Below are 19,318 nucleotides of genomic sequence, written 5' to 3'. Positions count from 1 at the left end.
TTTAGGAGAATGTCGTCAATTCTTCTCTGATGTAAAACTTTTTTTTCTTTTTTTTAGGTACCACTGTAGCACTTATTATTCTTGCTTTGGGATTTCTGCTATCAGCCCAGGTTTCTCCACCCATCACTCTTAAACCAGTAGCTCCTTTAGGTCAGAACACTACTTGCACGAGATACAGGTGAGATTTTAAATGGTCCCCTTCCTTAACCTAATTCTAGTAACTTTTTTTGTTTGTTTATAACTTTCCTAAAGTAGAAGAGATGAATAGGAGTTCACTGGGTATCCAGACTTAATGGTGGAAGAGAAGAAAGTGGGGGGGACCACCAGGAAAAGAAATAACATCTATTAATAGCATGTGCAAAGGCAGGCTTAAGGAAGAGTGAATTATTAGATACAATCTTGGTGGTGTTTTTTCTGGAAATTGAAAGTGTAGACTGATACAGAATCTAAGCATAAGAACTGAAAAACTATTTTACGTCACATATGACTCAGTGACATCTACATTTGAGGTTAAATAACGAACTTTAATTAGTAATTAAACTTTTCCATGATGTACATACCTGATACAGTTGATTGTCATCTGGATATTCTAACAGTTACCTTTACTGTGTTCCACAGGTATTCCTTTATTCATTTAAGCAGAAAATAATTTTTCCTCTCACTGCTAGGGTTCTTCCAGAACGTTAGAAAGTGGGAAAAGGTGGTAGAAGAGGGTGCTTTAATGGCCAGCTGCAGGTTTAAGAACTTATTAAGTTTAATAGTATACCCTGTGTGATAGCTAGCTAGCTAGATAGATAGATGGAGAAATGAATGGATGGATACATGGGCAGACAGATGGACTAAAGAATGCACATGTGAATTAATTAAGAATTGAAGGATTGAACAGAGTCTTTGATCAATTTGTCAGTAGAGTTTCAAAGTTTTTAACTTCATTTTAGTGTTGGAAAGGCTAGCAACCCTTTTAAAATACATGGCTAGAATAGCTTTAAAAACAAAAAATGATATTCCTTCAGCATCAGTTAAACAGACACAAGCCTCAAATCAGTGGTAAGTGATTTATTAAGTTAGGTACTCGTATGTGAAATTAAAACATTACATTGATACACTGGATTCCACTTGGGATCTCTTGGAGCTTCTTACTGAACAGAATTTATAGTGCCTTCTTACAGCAATGAGGAGACATGTATTATTAAGCCTTTCTGGTTGCAAATTGTGATTATCTATTTGCCTTTGGAAATGAACAGTTACCAACTCCTCCTTTCTCTCACTAAAAGTTTATGTATATATTGCTTAACTGTTTTTTAAACATTCATTATGTTATAAAGAAGATTTAAAGGTGTCTTAAAAGAAGTTAACCTTAGACTGTATCTAGATGTAGTGATTTTTGCTTTCTTTGGACATCCCACCTCAACTGCTAGAAAGATGATAGACCATTGCTAGACTTCTTCTACTTTTGTTTTTCTTGACATATATTTTGAGTAAAATGTTTTAAAATTATTTTAAAAATTGCTATTTGAGCAACATAGCTTCCTAGATCTGATGTCTGATTTAGATGTAACAATTTAGATTCAGAATAAGGCGGATAAACTATCAGATCAACTAAAGGCAGGCAGAGAGTATGGGAAAAAGTGTTTATGAAAATCTGATACAGGAAATAAATAACTAACTTTTTAATGCTTTACATAATGAGATAGTTTTCCTGACATTGACTTTTAAAGTTTAAATAAAAATATTTATTGCTCTAGTAGAGTTCATTTCATAGCAGTTTATGATCATCAATCTATTACTCCTCCTGATCCTCCTAAAGTATTATCATCTATCTATCTATTATTTCAATGTAGAACTGTGGTGAAGTACGAGAAGTGATAGACCCTAATTTTATTTTTATCACAAAGATAGGCAGCAATCGTTGAAAACAACCAAATTTTAGATGTCCTCTGGGAGTCGCTGAGTATGCAAAACAATTATTATTGTGTGCTTTCTTTCAAAGTAACATATTAGGCTTTGTGGGAATTTGACAGTATCTATTTATAGTCTGAATGATGTTACAAAATATAACTGCAGTCTCCTTACTGATTTTGTTGTTGAAACTGTCTATACACATTTCCCCTCTAAGGTAAACATGAAACATACACTATATAGACATATATGAAAGTTAACAGAGTAAATCCTAAGAGTTCTCATCACAAAAAAAATCATTTTATATCTATATGAGATGATGGATCTTTACTAAAATTACTTTGATAATCATTTCATGATGTATTATATAAGTCACATCATTATGCTGTATACCTTATACAGGGCTGTATGTCAATTATATGTCAATAAACAGGAGGAAAATTTTTTAAAAGCAAGATAAACATGAAACTATCATGTTTGTCTTACTTTAGGCTGAGTTGTATTCATACTGAAGTACAGGTGATACGCTTTCCTCCTGGAATGATCGTGTAGGAAAACTGAACAAAGAAAACAGATTTAAAGGGAGAGTTGGTTTAATATCTGTCTTAAGACCACTGCATACTATTAGTAGGAGTGTAAACTTTTCTCTGTTTTGGAAAGTAATACACTTTTGCTGAATAAAAGTTAATTGCATAGGCCCCCTTTAGTCAGCACCTCCGTTTGTAGAAATCTGTACACTACAGTGAGGAGCACGTAATGCATTCTGACAAGGGGGTCCTCACTTTGATTCAATAAATTTAATAAATATTGATTGTGTAGCAGCACTAGTAAGGTTAGAACCAAAAGTATTGTAGGTTGGAACTTAACAATGACTTTGGACCCAAGATATTGACTACCCTAAGTAGTTTCTTAATAAGAATTTTACCCTTTTAGAATTTTAGAATTTACCCTTTTTAGGAGATTTTAACTTTTTAGTTGATGATATTTTTATTTATTCCAAGTCCTTATTAACCAAATGTAATAAAGAACATCTTTCAAATCTGCTTTCTTGTAGCTAAACTGTGTGTAAAGATAAAGATGGGTGCCATTAACCATAGAAAATATGTAGCCACCTGAATAAAAGCTGTCACAGGGTACCAACTAAGGCTGGGAGAAATAACTCTCTTAGGGGTATCATTTGAATCATGTGTCTGTATGTGTAGGCACATGCGTACTCCTAATACGGCCTTTAGCTCCATGCTCTCAAATTACTAATTAAACATATTTTCTCATGACAGCTATCCAAGCTTTGAGGAAGAAAAACCTTACCTGGGTAACCCTTCCCTCATATCTTTGACATATTATTATTTATAAGTATGATCTCAGTCTATTCAAATCACTATCATAAAATCCTTCAAAGTAGATAGATATTTCTTAAAGAGTACAGTCATAGAATTATGAGGTACCCTTGCCCTAGGGCTTTCATCACATGTCTACTCATTCATGCATTCCTGCATGCACGCTTTTAAAAAAATATTTTGGAGTACCTACTCATAGGATTATAGCAAGGATGAATTAATATATGAAAAGCACCTAAAACAGTGCTCAGCACATAAATAAACACCATAAATATTATAGGCATTATTATAATTACTAGAGCCTATAATAGGAAATGAGAGTGTGATGATGGGTCGAAGTCTTTCCTGTATTTTAAAGAAGATGATCATGAAGCTAGGATGTTTGAACTGAGCTCTGAAAGGGGAAGAGGAACATTGCCAGGCATGAGAATCCACAGGTATATAGAGACCCCACAAAGAACTTGGCAATTAAAAGAAGGCTGGAGTTCCCATAGGGGCTCAGAGGAAACAAATCTGACTAGTATCCATGAGGGTGTAGGTTCGATACCTGGCCTTGCTCAGTGTGTTAAGGATCTGGTGTTGCTGTGAGCTGTGGTGTAGGTTGCAGATGCAGCACCGATCTGGCATTGCTGTGGCTGTGGCACAGCCCAGCAGCTACAGCTCCGTTTTGACCCCTGTCCTGGAACCTCCATATGCCACCGATGTGGCCCTAAAAAGACAAAAAAAAAATAATAATAATAAAAATAAAAATAAATAACAGAAGGCTAATGAGGCTAGAAAAGAATAAGGTAAGGCTCTTCAGGCAGGCCAGAGCCAGAGCATGCAGAACGCTCGAGGCTATGTAAAAGATTATGCTTTCAGTCCAGAGATGAACCCACTGAGGAGTTTTAGGCAGGGTATTGACTTGACCAGATTTCTTTTCTAAATTCTCTCTCTGGAGCACAGAGGGCATATGTTGTTAGAGAAAGACTGGTTATTAGAATTGTCTGTGAGACAGATGATAATTGCCTGGACTATGGTGGTAATATTCAAGATAGGTAGACAGATTCTCAATATATCTAAGAGAGAAATATGAACAGATATTAAAAATGAATAATTGATTAACTTTGCACAACCAAGTAGAATAGATCATGGAAATGAGTTGGGGTAACTGAATGAGACCATTGCTATACTTTAGTAGAAATTGACAAAAGGGACTTAGTCTCTAATTCACTGCTCTTTTTTCCATTAATATTTTTTGACTGAGAGTCTTACCAGAAATCATCCTAGGAGGTACTTTAAAATACCCACCGCTCACTGCTACAGGTCTGCCTCCCCAGGACAGTGGGGCTAGGTGATTCCAGTATATCTTCCATTAAGAACCACTACCAAGATACTTATATCACAGCAAAACAAAGGGTGGGAAAAAAAAATGTATACATGTAAGTGTAACTTGGTCCCCATGCTGTACAGCGGAACAAAAATAAATAAATAAAATAAAATAAAAAAGGAGTTCCCGTCATGGCTCAGTGGTTAACAAATCCAACTAGGAACCATGAGGTTGCAGGTTTGATCCCTGGCCTTGCTCAGTGGGTTAAGGATCCGGCGTCGCCGTGAGCTGTGATGTAGGTCGCAGATGAGGCTCGGATCTCGAGTTGCTGTGGCTGTGGTGTAGGCTGGCAGCTACAGCTCCGATTAGACCCCTAGCCTGGGAACCTGCATATGCCGCAGGAGCAGCCCTAGAAAAGGCAAAAAGACTAAAAATAAATAAATAAACAGTAATTTTTTTAAAAAGAACCACTACCAAGGCTTTGATATTTTTTTAACTGCCAGCTTTCATTCATTGCTTTTTTTTTCTTCTAGAACATTATTAAGCCAAGAGTACAGAATAAGCAATGTGATTCTTTTTCTATTGAGTAATATCTTCATGTTTCCTTCTGTAAATGAAGTTTCTAAACATTCAAGTTGACAAACTATAGCTTCAACTATAGACCTCCCTGTGGTGGTGACACTTGTTTTGAGAAACAGTATACCCCTAATTAAGTATGATTAGTCTCTTCAAAGTTCATTTATAATAAAAATAAATTTGCATTCATTTTTTTCTTTCGCTAAACTTTTGTGATTTAGCACACTTCGTTGGCATTACCACTATAAGACTATTAGATTCAATCATAAAACTTTTATGCAATCTTAGAAATGTGCAGAAATCCTGTTAACCCCTATTTTTCCCCAGTATTTGCCATCCTGCTGACTGATAATGTGCTTGTTTCCAGTAACTTATAGCAACTTGGCAATGAATATAGAGTTATACTATGAATGAGACTTTTATTTTTGTCGCATTTTGTGTTCTACTTACTGATTTCCTTTAAAATATTTTAATTTGGGTGGCCTGATGGGTGCAGGTTAATAGGCCTTGAAGTTAATATTAATAAAACTACAGAAGAAAATATGCTTTATCAGATAAAGATAAGTGTAATTAAATTGGTTGAAAGGGAAAGTGAGATTTGAAACAAAAAGCTCTATAACCTTATCATGTGCCGTTATCTCCAAATATTTGTTCATGTCTTTTGCTAGCACTTAAATACTGAGTGTTGAATTTGACGTCTAGGTAGGATGGTGGCCTACATTCTTGGAGGAGGTTGGCCACTTATGGGACATATTCATTGAGTTCTTCATGACCTTTATGTCTTGATGTCTTTTGGCCAAGGACCTACAAAGGCCCCACAAAATGGCTAAAAAATCCCTTTCTCAAGCTTTGTTTTCCACAGTCAGGAAGTGCTTCTTGGGAAGCCTCAAAGACAAAAAAATAAGGCTTTTTAGTTAAAGTTTGCAAAGAGAGAAGAAAGAACATTCCAGGAAGAAAGAACATCATGTGTACAGCCCTAAACCAGGAGTGTGGCTTCTTCAGAGAACTTACCAATGAGTCTGAGTTATAGAAAACAAGCAAGAGAATGGCACAAAGATAGACAGGATGGCTGGCCAGTGACAGACCATGCTGGGATCTCATAAATTGTGAGAATTGTAGACATCAGCATAGAGTACTTAAGAAGCCTTTAAAGGATCATAGATAATCAGATTTGTGTTTTTAAAAAATCACTCTGGCTGCAGAATGGAGAATTGACTGGAGAAGGACAAAGGGTGGTAAAGGGAGATGAGATAAAACAGTAACCTAGGGACGAAATAATACAGCCTTGACAGTGGTGGTGAAGACTCAAGAGATCTTTTGCTTTATTTAGGGCCACAACTATGGCACATGGAGGTTCCCAGGCTAGGGGTCAAACCAGAGCTGTGGCTGCTGGCCTACGCTACAGCCACAGCAATGCACGATCCAAGCCGCATCTGCAGCCTACACCATAGCTCGCAGCAACGCCAGATCCTTAACCCACTGAGCAAGGCCAGGGATTGAACCTGCGTCCTCATGGATGCTAGTCAGATTCGTTAACCCTGAGTCACTACGGGAACTCCTCAAGAGATTTTGGCGGGAAGTAATAAGGCTGGGTGACTGGGTGGAAGACATGCAAGAAAGAATGTTACAAGTGGTTAGGCTAGTGCTCAGTTCAGAGGAGTCTGGGGATCTGAAATTTCACTGTAGCCCACTTCTTCTTAGAACACAGGTTCAAGGATGTAAGTCAGGAGACCCTTTCCCCAGCTTTCCAATGAAATACAGCAATCCTATAATGATAACAGCATTTGCTGTCCCTCACACTTTTATTTGAAATGTCATTTTTAATCTTTAACTCAGAAGAGTTCTGAGAAAAGCTCTTCTCAACTTACCCATTTAGGTCTGAAGTTAACACAAAGAGGTGATGGGGGAAAAAAAACATGTATCTCTGATAACTTATAAGGACCTGTATTTCTTTTTCTTTCTTTCTTTCTTTGCTGTTTTGTTGTTGTTGTTGTTGTTGTTTGTTTTGGGGTTTTTTTTGGGTTTTTGGTTTTTGGGTTTTTTTTTTTTGGTCTTTTCAGGCCATGCCTGTGGCATATGGAAGTTCCCAGGCTAGGGGCTGAATCACAGCCACAACTGTTGGCCCATACCATAGCCACAGCAATGCCAGATCCGAGCTGCGTCTGAGACCTACACCACAGCTCACAGCAACACCAGGGTTCAAACCCACATCTTCGTGGATACCGGTTGGGTTTGTTTCCACTGAGCCACAAGGGGAATTCCAGGACCTATGTTTCTTATTCCAGAATTCTGATTATGACAATGAATAAGTAAAAGCAACCTGGAATTTTGTTCCCATTTCAAGTCAGTCCACTGTAGAGTATCATCGCTGTTTTGTCCTAAGTAAACAAAAGGAATACATTTATCTAGTGCTAGGAATAGACTATAATCATACCCACTCCTTATAATAAAAACCGAGAAAACTTTATGAGTAAAATAAGCACCAGATAGGATTTCTAAAATCTTAACTGTTCTCTAAGTTTAAATAAATTGAAGATCGCCTTGTTGTAAATCATGATATTGAACAAATGATGAAAACATTTAAACATTCTTGTTTGTTAAGTGGAAGTATTTTCCATCATGTTGTAAAACATGTTATATAGCTCAATATTTTCCTTGTTGGGGGCTGAAAAATGCCTGTTGCTGTGGACCAACCATTTTGGTGGGTTTTTTTTTTTTTTTTAAGTATAGCAACTTGGTTAAAAGAGTCTTTACTGTGAAGTTAATTTTGGAAACTGTTGTTTTGGTTGGCTGGGTGGTTTGGTGAGTCAATGGATGGATGGGTGGTTTTGAAAGAAGGTAGGTAATGCTGGCTAATAATTTTTATTATAGAATTTATACATATGTGCTAGAAATTTTGGCAACACTTGTGTTGCTGTGAAATCATTGATGATTTAAGAAGCTTCCAAACTTTATTTTTTTTCCAAGTGCTTTGCCTTCATTTCTAGCCGTGCCCGCAGCTAGCCTCTTGCAGGCTTGCTAGCAGACACAGTAGTATAGGCCTGAAGATCTCTGGGCATACAGCAAGTCCTAAGTCATTCAGGTACTTCTTCAATTAATTTTTGAGATTGTCACATGGTTGTAGTAACAGCAATGTTTTCCTAATATAAGCGAGTAAATAAACAAAAAATGATAGTATGATGCATGCTTCTTGGACCACAACATCTGGGTTATATGGTAAATAAATCAGAAGGCTAGAAAAATGAAATCATGTATCCTAAACAATGTTTTTTGTTTGTTTGTTTTGTCTTTTTGCCATTTCTTGGGCCGCTCCCGCAGCATATGGAGGTTCCCAGACTAGGGGTCGAATCGGAGCTGTAGCCACCAGCCTACGCCAGAGCCACAGCAACACGGAATCCGAGCCGCGTCTGCAACCTACACCACAGCTCACGGCAACGCGGGATCCTTAACCCACTGAGCAAGGCCAGGGACCGAACCCCCAACCTCATGGTTCCTAGTCGGATTCGTTAACCACTGAGCCACAATGGGAACTCCATAAACAATGTGTTTTTAGAAGCAGACAATCAGCAATTGATTCTATACAGTTTAGCAAATCAAAGAATACAGCACTTTAGGAAAATATTTACACACATTTGTAGTAGATTTATTCATTTAATAAACGTTTTTAAGACCTGCAATACATCAGGGGATATTAAGATTAAAGATTAAAAAAGGGGGAACCTTTCCCCACATGAAGCTTGCAGCTAGAAGGGAGAATGATACCAATAAATAATTGCAAGGCAGTGTGATGAAGTCTGATAGATGTATCAGAGCATGCCAGGGTATGAGTCTCCTGGGGCCATCACAGAAGACTTCACACATGAGACTTCTCAACCATAACATTATTCTGGACCCCTTCTTAGATTAATGCTTTTAACAGCATAAAATAAATTATGTAGGAGGACAAAGGAAATCAATTATATTGAAATATGGTTGCCAAATTATTTTTATAATAAACTTACTATATAGTAATCCATGCACTTCTTTATTAAGATATTAAATAACAGATCTAGTACAGGGCTAGTATCATAGTTTTAAAACCATGATGAATGTAAATGGTGTTTTGAAGTTTCTGCAACTACTGCAATAGGACATAAAAAAAAAGTATGTGATTTCTATTATCCTCAGTAGTTGCCTAATTTATAAATTATTATTGCCTAATTTCATAATTGAAGGAAATGCTAAATGTGAGTAAACGGTTAATGAAATACAGATACAATTTCTTTTTCTCATCTGAGTTTACGGGTTCTATGTTAAGAACCTCTCCTGCAGGAATGAGCTAAATCTAGGTCTTCAAGGGTAAATGGGAGGGTCTCAGGCCAGTGAAAGTGGAGGAGACTCCCAGGGCGTGAGAGCAATCAGTGCGAAGACAGAGACATGAAACAGATTTGCACTTCAGGAAATTATCAAGTTTGTTTCCACTAAGGAAGGGGGTACCAGACACAAGATGAGGCAGAAGGAGAGGTAGGGCCTTGTCTGCTAGGTCGAGACAGGTGGTAGAGGGAAACTCTTCAGCAGCTCCAGACAGGGAGTGACATGATTGAATGTGAGCTTTCTAAAGGGTTTTCTGCATGATTTGGGGGCATACATTGGAGGGAGGAGACTCTGGTGGCCCCAAAAAGAAATCACAAGAGTCTGAAGTTGTTGCAAGATGATGAGTGCAAGGGCAAAGCTGTCTGTGGAGCTGTGATGAGGAGTAGACTGCTTTAGTGTTTAAGAGAGAGGATTAGGGCTCTGGGGGCAGCCCTGTGGCTGCAGTGTACCAGCTCCAGCAGCTCTTTTACCCAGGGAGAAACCAAGCGAGCACTCGGAGAGTTAGAGAACTCAGGTTTATTATGCCAGCGGGCTCAGAGGAAATCGCTCTCTGGAGTCTGAATCCCGAAGAAGGGTTTCATAAGGGTTTTATGGGCTGGTTCTTCCAGATCTGTGCTTGGCGGACCAGAGTGAGGACTGGCAAAGTAGTAGATATGGAAGCAAGTTTACAGAAGCAGATGTGTGGGGGAGGGGTAGTTGGGGCAGTTGGCGGGATTTTGCTTAGCATCATGGCCAGGGTGTCTCCTTTCTACCTTTTTATCGGGGCATTTTCTCCTATAACTCCAAGTGATATGCTAAGGAAGATAGATAGGCCATAATTCCAAGCATGGTTTTTATTTTCAAATTTCTGGAGTTCCCATTGTGGTGCAGAGGAAATTAATCCGACTAGGAACCATGAGGTTGTGTGTTTGATCCTTGGCCTCGCTCAGTGGGTTAAGGATCTGGCATTGCTGTGACTCAGCTTGGATCTGACGTTGCTGTGGCTGTGGTGTAGGCTGGCAGCTGTAGCTCCCATTAGACCCCTAGCCTGGGAACCTCCATATGCCACAGGTGCAGCCCTAAAAAGCAAAAAAAAAAGAAAAATAATAATAATAGTTTCTGTCAACTAATTCCTTACTGTATGGAGGCATCATTGCACATTCTTTTTAATTATCGCGTATTATCCTTAAACTTCCCTAAGAGGAGGATATGGTGTTCTCATTTTACAGATAAGAATATAAGGCTCAGAGAATTTATAACCTGCCTAGGGTGCTGTAACTGGTAGGCTCAAGAGCTCCTTTGTTCCCTCCACCTGCCTCTCAGAGTCCAACCCATGGCCTTCTCTTTGAACATGTATCAATACTTCCCAAACTCTTTTAAGTATTCCAAAGAGACGCTAAGTATCAGTTACCCCAAGAAGAAGGGGAAGAGTTTGAAGATTTAAATATTGAAATGCCAGGTATTTAAATTCAAATCAAGTACCAAATAATGAAAATCGTTAAAACCAAAGACACCCTAAGGAAATTCAAACACCCCCACCACCACTAAATGTGCCATTTACTTGAACTAACATGAAAACTCTTTTGGAGATGTTCACAAGCCAAGGTTCATTAGGTAATAGAGTTGACATGCTGGGTTCATGCATAGACTCCTAAACAATTATAAGTTACAAGCTTATATTCTTTTTTTTTTTTTTTGGTCTTTTCTTGCCATTTCTTTGGGCCGCTCCTGCAGCATATGGAGGTTCCCAGGCTAGGGGTCAAATCAGAGCTGTAGCCACCGGCCTACGCCAGAGCCACAGCAACACGGGATCCGAGCCGCGTCTGCAACCTACACCACAGCTCACGGCAGCGCGGGATGCTTAACCCACTGAGCAAGGGCAGGGACCGAACCTGCAGCCTCATGGTTCCTAGTTGGATTCGTTAACCACTGTGCCACGACGGGAACTCCAGAAGCTTATATTCTTTAAAATTGCTTCCAATCACTCTTAGAAACTCTGACCCTGGCGAAATAGGAGATACCTTGATATATTGCTCTACTGACCTGACTAAAGCCCTTCCTGACTTCTGGGAGAATCATTTATGAACATAAAATGATACTCAACTTAGAAGTGTAAGGACCAGGTTTATAAATACCTACCCTAGGATCTTGTCAGAATTGGAGATGACTCCCTTCATTATTCTGGGCTGCCTTTTGATTCTTTTTAAAAAGAAATAAGTTAAAAAATTGACAGAACACTGTAAACCAGCTATAATGGAAAAAGTAAAAATCATTATAAAATCTAAAAAAAAAAGAAATGTTAGAAGTTTTGGGACATGACCAAGAAATCAATCCTTGAGACAGTGTACTATAACCACTGTTCTCTTTCCAAGATAACGTAGACGACAGCCTTCTGCTGTCCAGTGAGATTTCTTGATTTTCCAGACAGGATGTCTGGTTCCGGACCCCCATAGAGGGAGACGGTTCACAGAGGCAATTCCTATAACTGAACACCATTCTTTGGGCACATAACTAGGCAGCTACTTCAAGTGGGCAAGATGGTCTGACCCTTTTATTACCTCCTAAGAAAAAATGCTTGATGGGGCCATGGTCAGCTGTAGGTCGTTTATCTTCTTTCAGGCGCATTCACTGTGTGCTTTTTTTGTCTAAAGGACTTTCTTAAAGTGCTCTTTTTTCTCTAAAGCAGCTCTAAAACATCCAATAAGACAGCAATTTCTTGACATAGATTGTACACACAAATGGTGCAGTATTTTAAGTTCTACTTGTTGTCGGGTGTGTGTGAATTTTAGCCTGACTTACCCAATAACAAATGATTAGAGACACAGTTTGTGTGGTGATGTTAAAAGGTCTTTATTCACATGAGAGAGTAATTTGACCAGAATATCCCAGAGCAGTTTTAGAGACCGTTCATTTTTATTTCTCTCCTGTGGACTAGGTTATTTCCCATGAAAATATTAACTGGTGCGACTGCGTGTTTGATCAAAACACTATGATTTATCAAGCCACTTGTTTTATGCAAATTTGTAACAAGTACTATTAATATCAACCCTCTGCATCTTACCTTACCCAGATGCACACACCCAGTTTTTATAGTCCTTTCTATACCATGTTTCCCCTGTAATTGCAAATAGATTCCATAACATCTTTCAACAGTCCATTGTTCTGAGATGACAGCGTATACAAGGTATGTAAGACCATTTTCCTCCCCAGGAAAGTTTCAGTTTGTGGAAGAGGAAGATGCTTTTACACAATTGCCTATAATCTGTATTTTAACACAGAGGTAAAGAATATTCTTCTTTGGTTCCTGACACAGTGAAATAGATGATTCTGTCCCTTTTGGAAGGTAACTTGAAAATTTATTTTAAACCGTTGAGGAATGCTTAAGTTGCAGTGATCAATGACTCAAAGCTCAGCATATCTTGAGTATTACTAGGTAGCTGATAATAGAAATGTGTTTTTTATTCCTCTGCTTTTCAAAACTTGATACATCTAGAATAACTGGCAGTTTTCTTCATGTGCATCTATATTACATAGTTATCAGTTTTTCTAGAAACCTGTTACTTCTTGGCAATTGGCATTGATGATTATGTCAATGCTATGGTACAGACTTTTTTGAAATGATATTGTACATTTCAGCCAACTTGCAGGTAGCTAAAAAGTCTCCACTCAACTGAGATTGAAAAATGCTACTCCTTTTTATAATTGTCAGTGTCATAAAGTCATTGCCAGTAGCCCAGAGGAGAGTCAGAATTTAATTTTTTAAGCTTATTTTCCTTTGTTTGATTTTTTTATTTTTACATCCTAAACCCATACTGGTTAGTCTGTATTAGGAATAAAAACTGTTTCATTGAGAGAACTTATTAGTATTTTCTTGTTCGCCCATTTCGAAAGCAAAGGAAATCTTTATTTAAATTGATTAGTGTTTATATAATGCTTAACTCTGTGGGGCCTGAATATTTAGTTCTCCCTGATTTTTCATTTTTATCTTTGTAAGTTTGATATGTGGCTATGTCAACCAGATGTCTTCATAGAAGTTTACTGTAAGATAAGAAAGCTTTGAAATTTGAAATGTAAGATAATAATTTATCCCTCAAAACAAATCTTGGCCTGTGTAATCAAATTCAGCAAATTCCTCATTCATATATGCTGCACAATTGTATATTGTACTGTGGGTAATAACCACAAATAAATGAACATATAAATTCTTGGCAGTTAGTATGTACTAATGTTTACACAGACATAATTATTTGTTAACTTTATTTTCATCTTTCATATTATATAAGTGTGTGCTGTGTTGGCTTGCTATAAATTATAAGAAAAAACTTCAGAAGCATAAACAGGCTAAATTAATATCACTATTTTATGTCTTGCATACTTGCAAGATATAAAGCGTAAGTGCCATTCTCAGTTCAAGTGCAGGAGAACTACCAGAGAGGTATTGTGCTTTTTAAAGTATCTATGCTGCTAATGTCAATAGGCATTAGATTGTTGACAAATACATCAGTGCAGTAGAGGAAGTCGGTATTTTAAAGAGACGTTCATCCAATTATATTTTAAAGTAAGAACTCGCTATTTTGGAAGACTTCCCAAAACTGGGCAACAAGGAACTGGTTGGAATTAGATGGAATGAGCAGAGGAAGACCGCATTCCAGACAGAGGGAATAGCGTGTGTACCGAAACAGGAGGACGCTCGCTATTTTCTAGAAACTGCAAGCACCAGATACTCTCTAGTTTCAATGCTCGATTTCACAAAATCCGAATTTTCCACTTCATTGAACTATTGCCTTATATGCATAATTTTTTGGAAATGTTCTGACGCACAGTAACTTTAATTTCTGGGGTTGGGGGCACCGGCAGGTAAGAGAAGAGGCCAAACCATGGAAGGGGGTTCTGAGCATTCTTTAAAAAGTGCTTACACTGGGCTTACCAGCGCTGCATCGGTTTTCCAATTCAGAGAGTCCACGCCCGCCTCCTGGCCCTTTTTGCTTTCTTTCCAAGCAGAGGGGGCTTGCTTGCCAGTCGGGGTCAGTGTCACCACTGAGCATCCATCCCCACCACCCCGCCCCATCACCCCGCCCCATCACCGTCCCATCCCCTCCCTTAGGGAGCTTCACTAGAGGGCGCCTGTGCGTCACTAGGTGTTTGCAGTGAACGGCCAAGGCCCCTGCCCCCCGTCCGCGGTGGTCTCCGTTGTGAGAACCTGATTGGGAGGATGGAGACTCCACACTCCACAGCCCCCACCAGCCCTGACAGCACCGGCTCCAGGTGTCTGTCACAGACTAGCTCAGAAGTTCAAAGGGCAGGGGCTTTCCAGCCATCTTTCCCTATGGCAGAACAAGAAGCCTGGAAAGAAGACACTGGATCCATGCACCTGGCTCCTGGGGAAGGCTCCTTGGTTGCTCCTCCATGGCCCATATCCCAGTCTTTCAGATGTTGCAGTTCAGGCAAATTTTCAGAAATAAGATGCTGCCTGTAGTTCCATTTAGGAAAAATGTGGTGAGCTATGAACAGAAATAGGAAATGGCAAAAAAAATTAGTCCGAAGAGACTGTTGGGAATGTAAAATATAAGAAGTCATGTGTAGGAGCGCCCACTGTGATGCAGTGGGTTAAGAATCCAGGGTTGTCTCTGAGGTAGAGTGGGTTCAATCCTCAGCCCTGAGCAGTGGATTAAGGGATCTGGGGTTGCCGGGGCTGTGGCAGTAGGCTCAGGTTCGATTCCTGGTCCAGGAACTTCCATATACGGGGGATGCCATGAAAAAAATTATGAAAAGAAGTCATGTGGAAAGGCAATAAGGCTTTTGCACTCTCCCATTTAAAAAAAAAAATACGTGAGGTTATTAAGACTATCCTTATCAGATTTGTGTTTAAAAAGATCACACAAGCAGCAAAGCGGAGATGGGAGAAGGGCCAACCTTTGAGTCTAAATTGAGACCTGAAATGAAGGGACTGGGCTCTTGTCGGGTTTTCAGAGTCTGGAAAGACTTGTAATGTTATTTACAAGTTAAGGTTAATGTTGCTTAACTGCCCAGTTTTTGTGGCTTGTCTTCCCAAATGGGAATTTGTAACTTGAAAGCAGGATTAATGTTTCCTCCTTTTTTTCCTTGTTTTCTTGTTTTTTTCCTCTCTGCTTTCTTCCTTGTAAACCTAGCAACTAGTCATAGCTTATAGAATGTATTTGTTTATTGACTCAAACAGTGCTGAGACTGATGTGTACCTGACTATGATGTTGACCTGTATTTTTCCTCCATAACAGCAATAATTGCATAAAATGATTTAAAATGCAGTAAGACATCTTTCTGTCCATCTTATGTCTACCTCAGTTAATCGAAGGTTTCAAACAAGTTACTTGAAGGACCCTGTGAATGGCTTCAAGCCTGGTGATACACTGATAATGCTTTATTTCCATTTCATTAGATTCTTGGACTTGGTTTTCAGCATTTGTTTATTTTTGTCCTGATAAACTCAATCTGAATTGAGCTAGCAAGGAAAATGTGGAAAGACACAAGAATCTAAAGATTTTAAACTGTAGGATTAAAATAAAATTATATATATTATTAAAAAAATAGAAGAAAAATACCCCTTTGAGAGAATATTAATGAAAAAGAGAGAGTATTGAAATCTAACCAGGAAAAAAAAAAAAAGAGAGAATAGCCATATAATTCTGAAAGTAACGTAGAATGTACAAGATCTTTGAAGATTAAAGTATGAAAAGATAAAAGTAACAAATTGAACATACACCGGAAAAAGCTAAAAAATTACACATAAATGAAATTCAAATAAACATGAATTTTTGAGACTCTGATAGAGACACACTTGGTAATTATTCTGTCAGAGAGAAATTGGAGCAACAGAAATTGTAGCACTAAAAAAAGAAGCTTAATTGCTCCATTACCCTATAAGGAAGCGTCATCACAAAGGAACAGTTTACCACCTCAGTCGGAGAGGGGCCGAGGTAGGATAGAGGCAGTCCTGAGCACCTCAAAGAGCAGGGTCACAATGCAGAATAACCTTGACAAGCCCGAGCTTGTCTTACAAAGCAGAGGCCAGCAGTGGGGGCTCAGCCATTTGGGGATGAGTGTGATGAATGGGGTGAAACATGAACTCTGAGACTTTTAGGTCATCTTTCATGGTGTCCTAGTAACTTGAAGGCGCCAGCGAGTGTGCTTGGTGAATGCTTCATTCACAGTCGGCATTGACAGCTCACTTGGAAGACCCCAAATTATGAATTTGCCATCATAACTCCTCAGAGACACTATTAGGGATCTTTTCCCCCACTTATTATTCTTTCATTTGTCCTACATTACCGACCATTTACCAAGTGTCCTACCAGATGTTAAGAAACAAAACACAAAATATAGCTCCTTATCAGGAGCTGGCAGTATCTTGGAATGGCATTTATTTATTTATTTGGCAGCATCGGCACCATATACAAGTTCCTGGGCTCAGGGTCAAATTGGAGCTGCACCTTCCGGCCTATACTGCAGCCACAACAATGCCAAGTCCGACCCACATCTGCAACTTAAGCTGCAGCTTGTGGCAACTCGGGTTCCTTAACCCACTGAGTGAGGCCAGGGATCAAACCCACATCCTCATGGATACTAGTCTGGTTCTTAACCCACTGAGCCACAGCAGGAAATCTGGAATGGCTTTTAATTACATTTTAAACCCTAACTCAAGTCTCATATCTTCAGAGAAATATTGAGCCTTGAGAAGAAGCTGGATATTTCAGAATATATTTATAAATGAGCAAAAGTATGTTTTAAGCATTTGAATAAATATTCTTCTGTCAGTTGGGAATTGTAGCTAGCAGGAGAACCCAGAATAACTGGCTTAAACAAGAAGGGCATTTTTTTCTTGCTTACGTTAAGATAAATTCAAAGATAAGGAGTTGGGAGCGATTATGCTTGACCTAGTCCTCTAGGCACCTGTCTTTTTTGCTGTGCCCATATAAGTATTCTTCACAAGTTCATGGGGAGGGTCTTTATAGAGCCACACCCTTGACACATCAGTGTTAAATACGAATACAACCACAAATATATTTTAAAAGGCTTATATAGGAGTTCCCTGGTGGCCTATTGGTTAAGGATTCAGCATTGTGACAGCTATGGCTTGGGTTTGATCCTTGGTCCAGGAACTTCCACACACTGCAGCCATAGCCAAATAAATATAAATAAAAACTTTTTTTTAAGAAAAAAATAGACTTATGTAAAAGAGTCTTCAAATGGTAATGATGAGACCCAAACAAAACTGTTCTTACATTATTTTTATTTATTATTATTTTAGTAAAACTTTGTGATCTACATATAAAGTATGTATCAACAAAATAATGATCAGTGGAGTGCCTGTTATGGCTCAGCAGGTTAAGGACCCTACATTGTCTCTGTAAGGATGTGGGTTTGATCCATGGCCTCACTTGGTGGGTTAAGGATCTGACATTGCTACAAGCTGTGGTATAGGTCGCAGACATGGCTCGGATCCCATATTGCTGTGGCTGTGGCGTCGGCCTCAGCTGCAGCTGAGATTTGACCCCTGGCCTGGGAGCTTCCATATGCTGCAGGTATGGCTGTAAAAGGAAAAAATTATAAAAAATAGTGATCAATTTGTAATTCTTCAATAAAAAATAGTGTGCTAATAACTTTTAAAGACATGTGTCAATAATCATATTACTATAGCTGATAACCAGAATGATACGTAAATAAATTTATGGTATAGCAGTCAGCCCAGGATAGACATATGACAATAAAACAAAACCACCAAAATCTTAATGGTTTAAAGCAACAAAGGCTCTGCTCATGTCTCTGGAACCAGACTAATGTAAGCTCCAACATTTTATTCAGCCACTTCTTACCTCAAGGTTTCAAGATTAATCACAGAGATGAAGGGTGACCTACCATTATTACTTCCACTCACATTGTGTGGCCACAGCTACTCACTGGGCTGCTTCTAGCTTCCAGAGGGTAGGGAATTGTAATCCTCTGTATACTCTGAAGTGGAGGGCTACTAGACCCTGGTGAACATATTTATATCTTCCGCAATTTATTTGCTGTTTCTTCTTGGCCAAGATTCTCTATTCTCTGCAAAAAGGCATAAAGAATTTTCATTCTGCTGACTGGATCACTCCTGTAGACAGCATTGTTGTCTTGAAAACCTCTGCTTTCTTGGCAGTGTCCGTTAAAAATGACGAAATTCTTCAATTGACCATTTCTACCACTGTTTTGGAAAAAATGATGACGTTCAAGACTGTGTCTGTATTGGTACAGGTGGTTAAAGATCAGAATATGTGCCATAGTGGTCACCACTGTTCCCGATTACATCGACCTCTCTGCCTTCATTTTAGTAGGCTTGTAACCCCTGCTTCCCATGCTATCTACACAAAACAACAGAAAATTCCACATCATCTGGGCTCAATAAATATTTATTTTATCTATCCAAATATCAGTATCTTCTGTATGCTAATCAGTTTTCCCATAAGCCTAACTTTAAATTTTAAGAAATTAAAGCCAAGTAAAAATAGCGTTTGGAATCAGATAACTTTCATTAGAGACATAAAAAGTCTTGCCGCTTTTCTGAGCTTTGGTTTCCTTGCCTGTAAAATAGGAATTCTAATGCATACCTCACCACGTTGTTGGAAAGACCAGATGACATGGTGTATAGTGCTTTATAAATTTTACACTGCTGTGGAAGTCATAGTTATTCTTCTTTCCAAATTTAACTTTAGTAGATTGCCTTTAAATTTTTTAGCCTATTTTCCTTTAAATAAACTTATAAAAATCTGGGCATTTAGAGTCGATATACTCAGGTCTGAATCCCAGCTCTGCCATATTTTAGCTGTGTGACCTTGCTTAGATAGTTTAATCTTTCTAA

The 19,318-nt window shown here is 38.6% G+C and overlaps 1 protein-coding gene across 1 annotated transcript in view; it reads left to right on the top strand.

Annotated features, from left to right (window-relative positions):
* Positions 1 to 19,318, top strand: part of SLC2A13 (solute carrier family 2 member 13) — a 381,185-nt gene that overhangs the window by 278,671 nt on the left and 83,196 nt on the right. The window contains exon 6 of the mRNA XM_047787968.1: positions 58 to 178. Within this exon, the coding sequence (XP_047643924.1) occupies positions 58 to 178 (121 nt within the window). The remainder of the gene's footprint in view (positions 1 to 57; positions 179 to 19,318) is intronic.

The sequence above is a fragment of the Phacochoerus africanus genome, chromosome 7, assembly GCF_016906955.1.
Source record: "Phacochoerus africanus isolate WHEZ1 chromosome 7, ROS_Pafr_v1, whole genome shotgun sequence".
Classification (NCBI taxonomy): domain Eukaryota; kingdom Metazoa; phylum Chordata; class Mammalia; order Artiodactyla; family Suidae; genus Phacochoerus; species Phacochoerus africanus.
The sequence above is the reverse complement of the archived record's forward strand: the minus strand, read 5'-3'. Positions and strand labels throughout refer to the sequence as shown.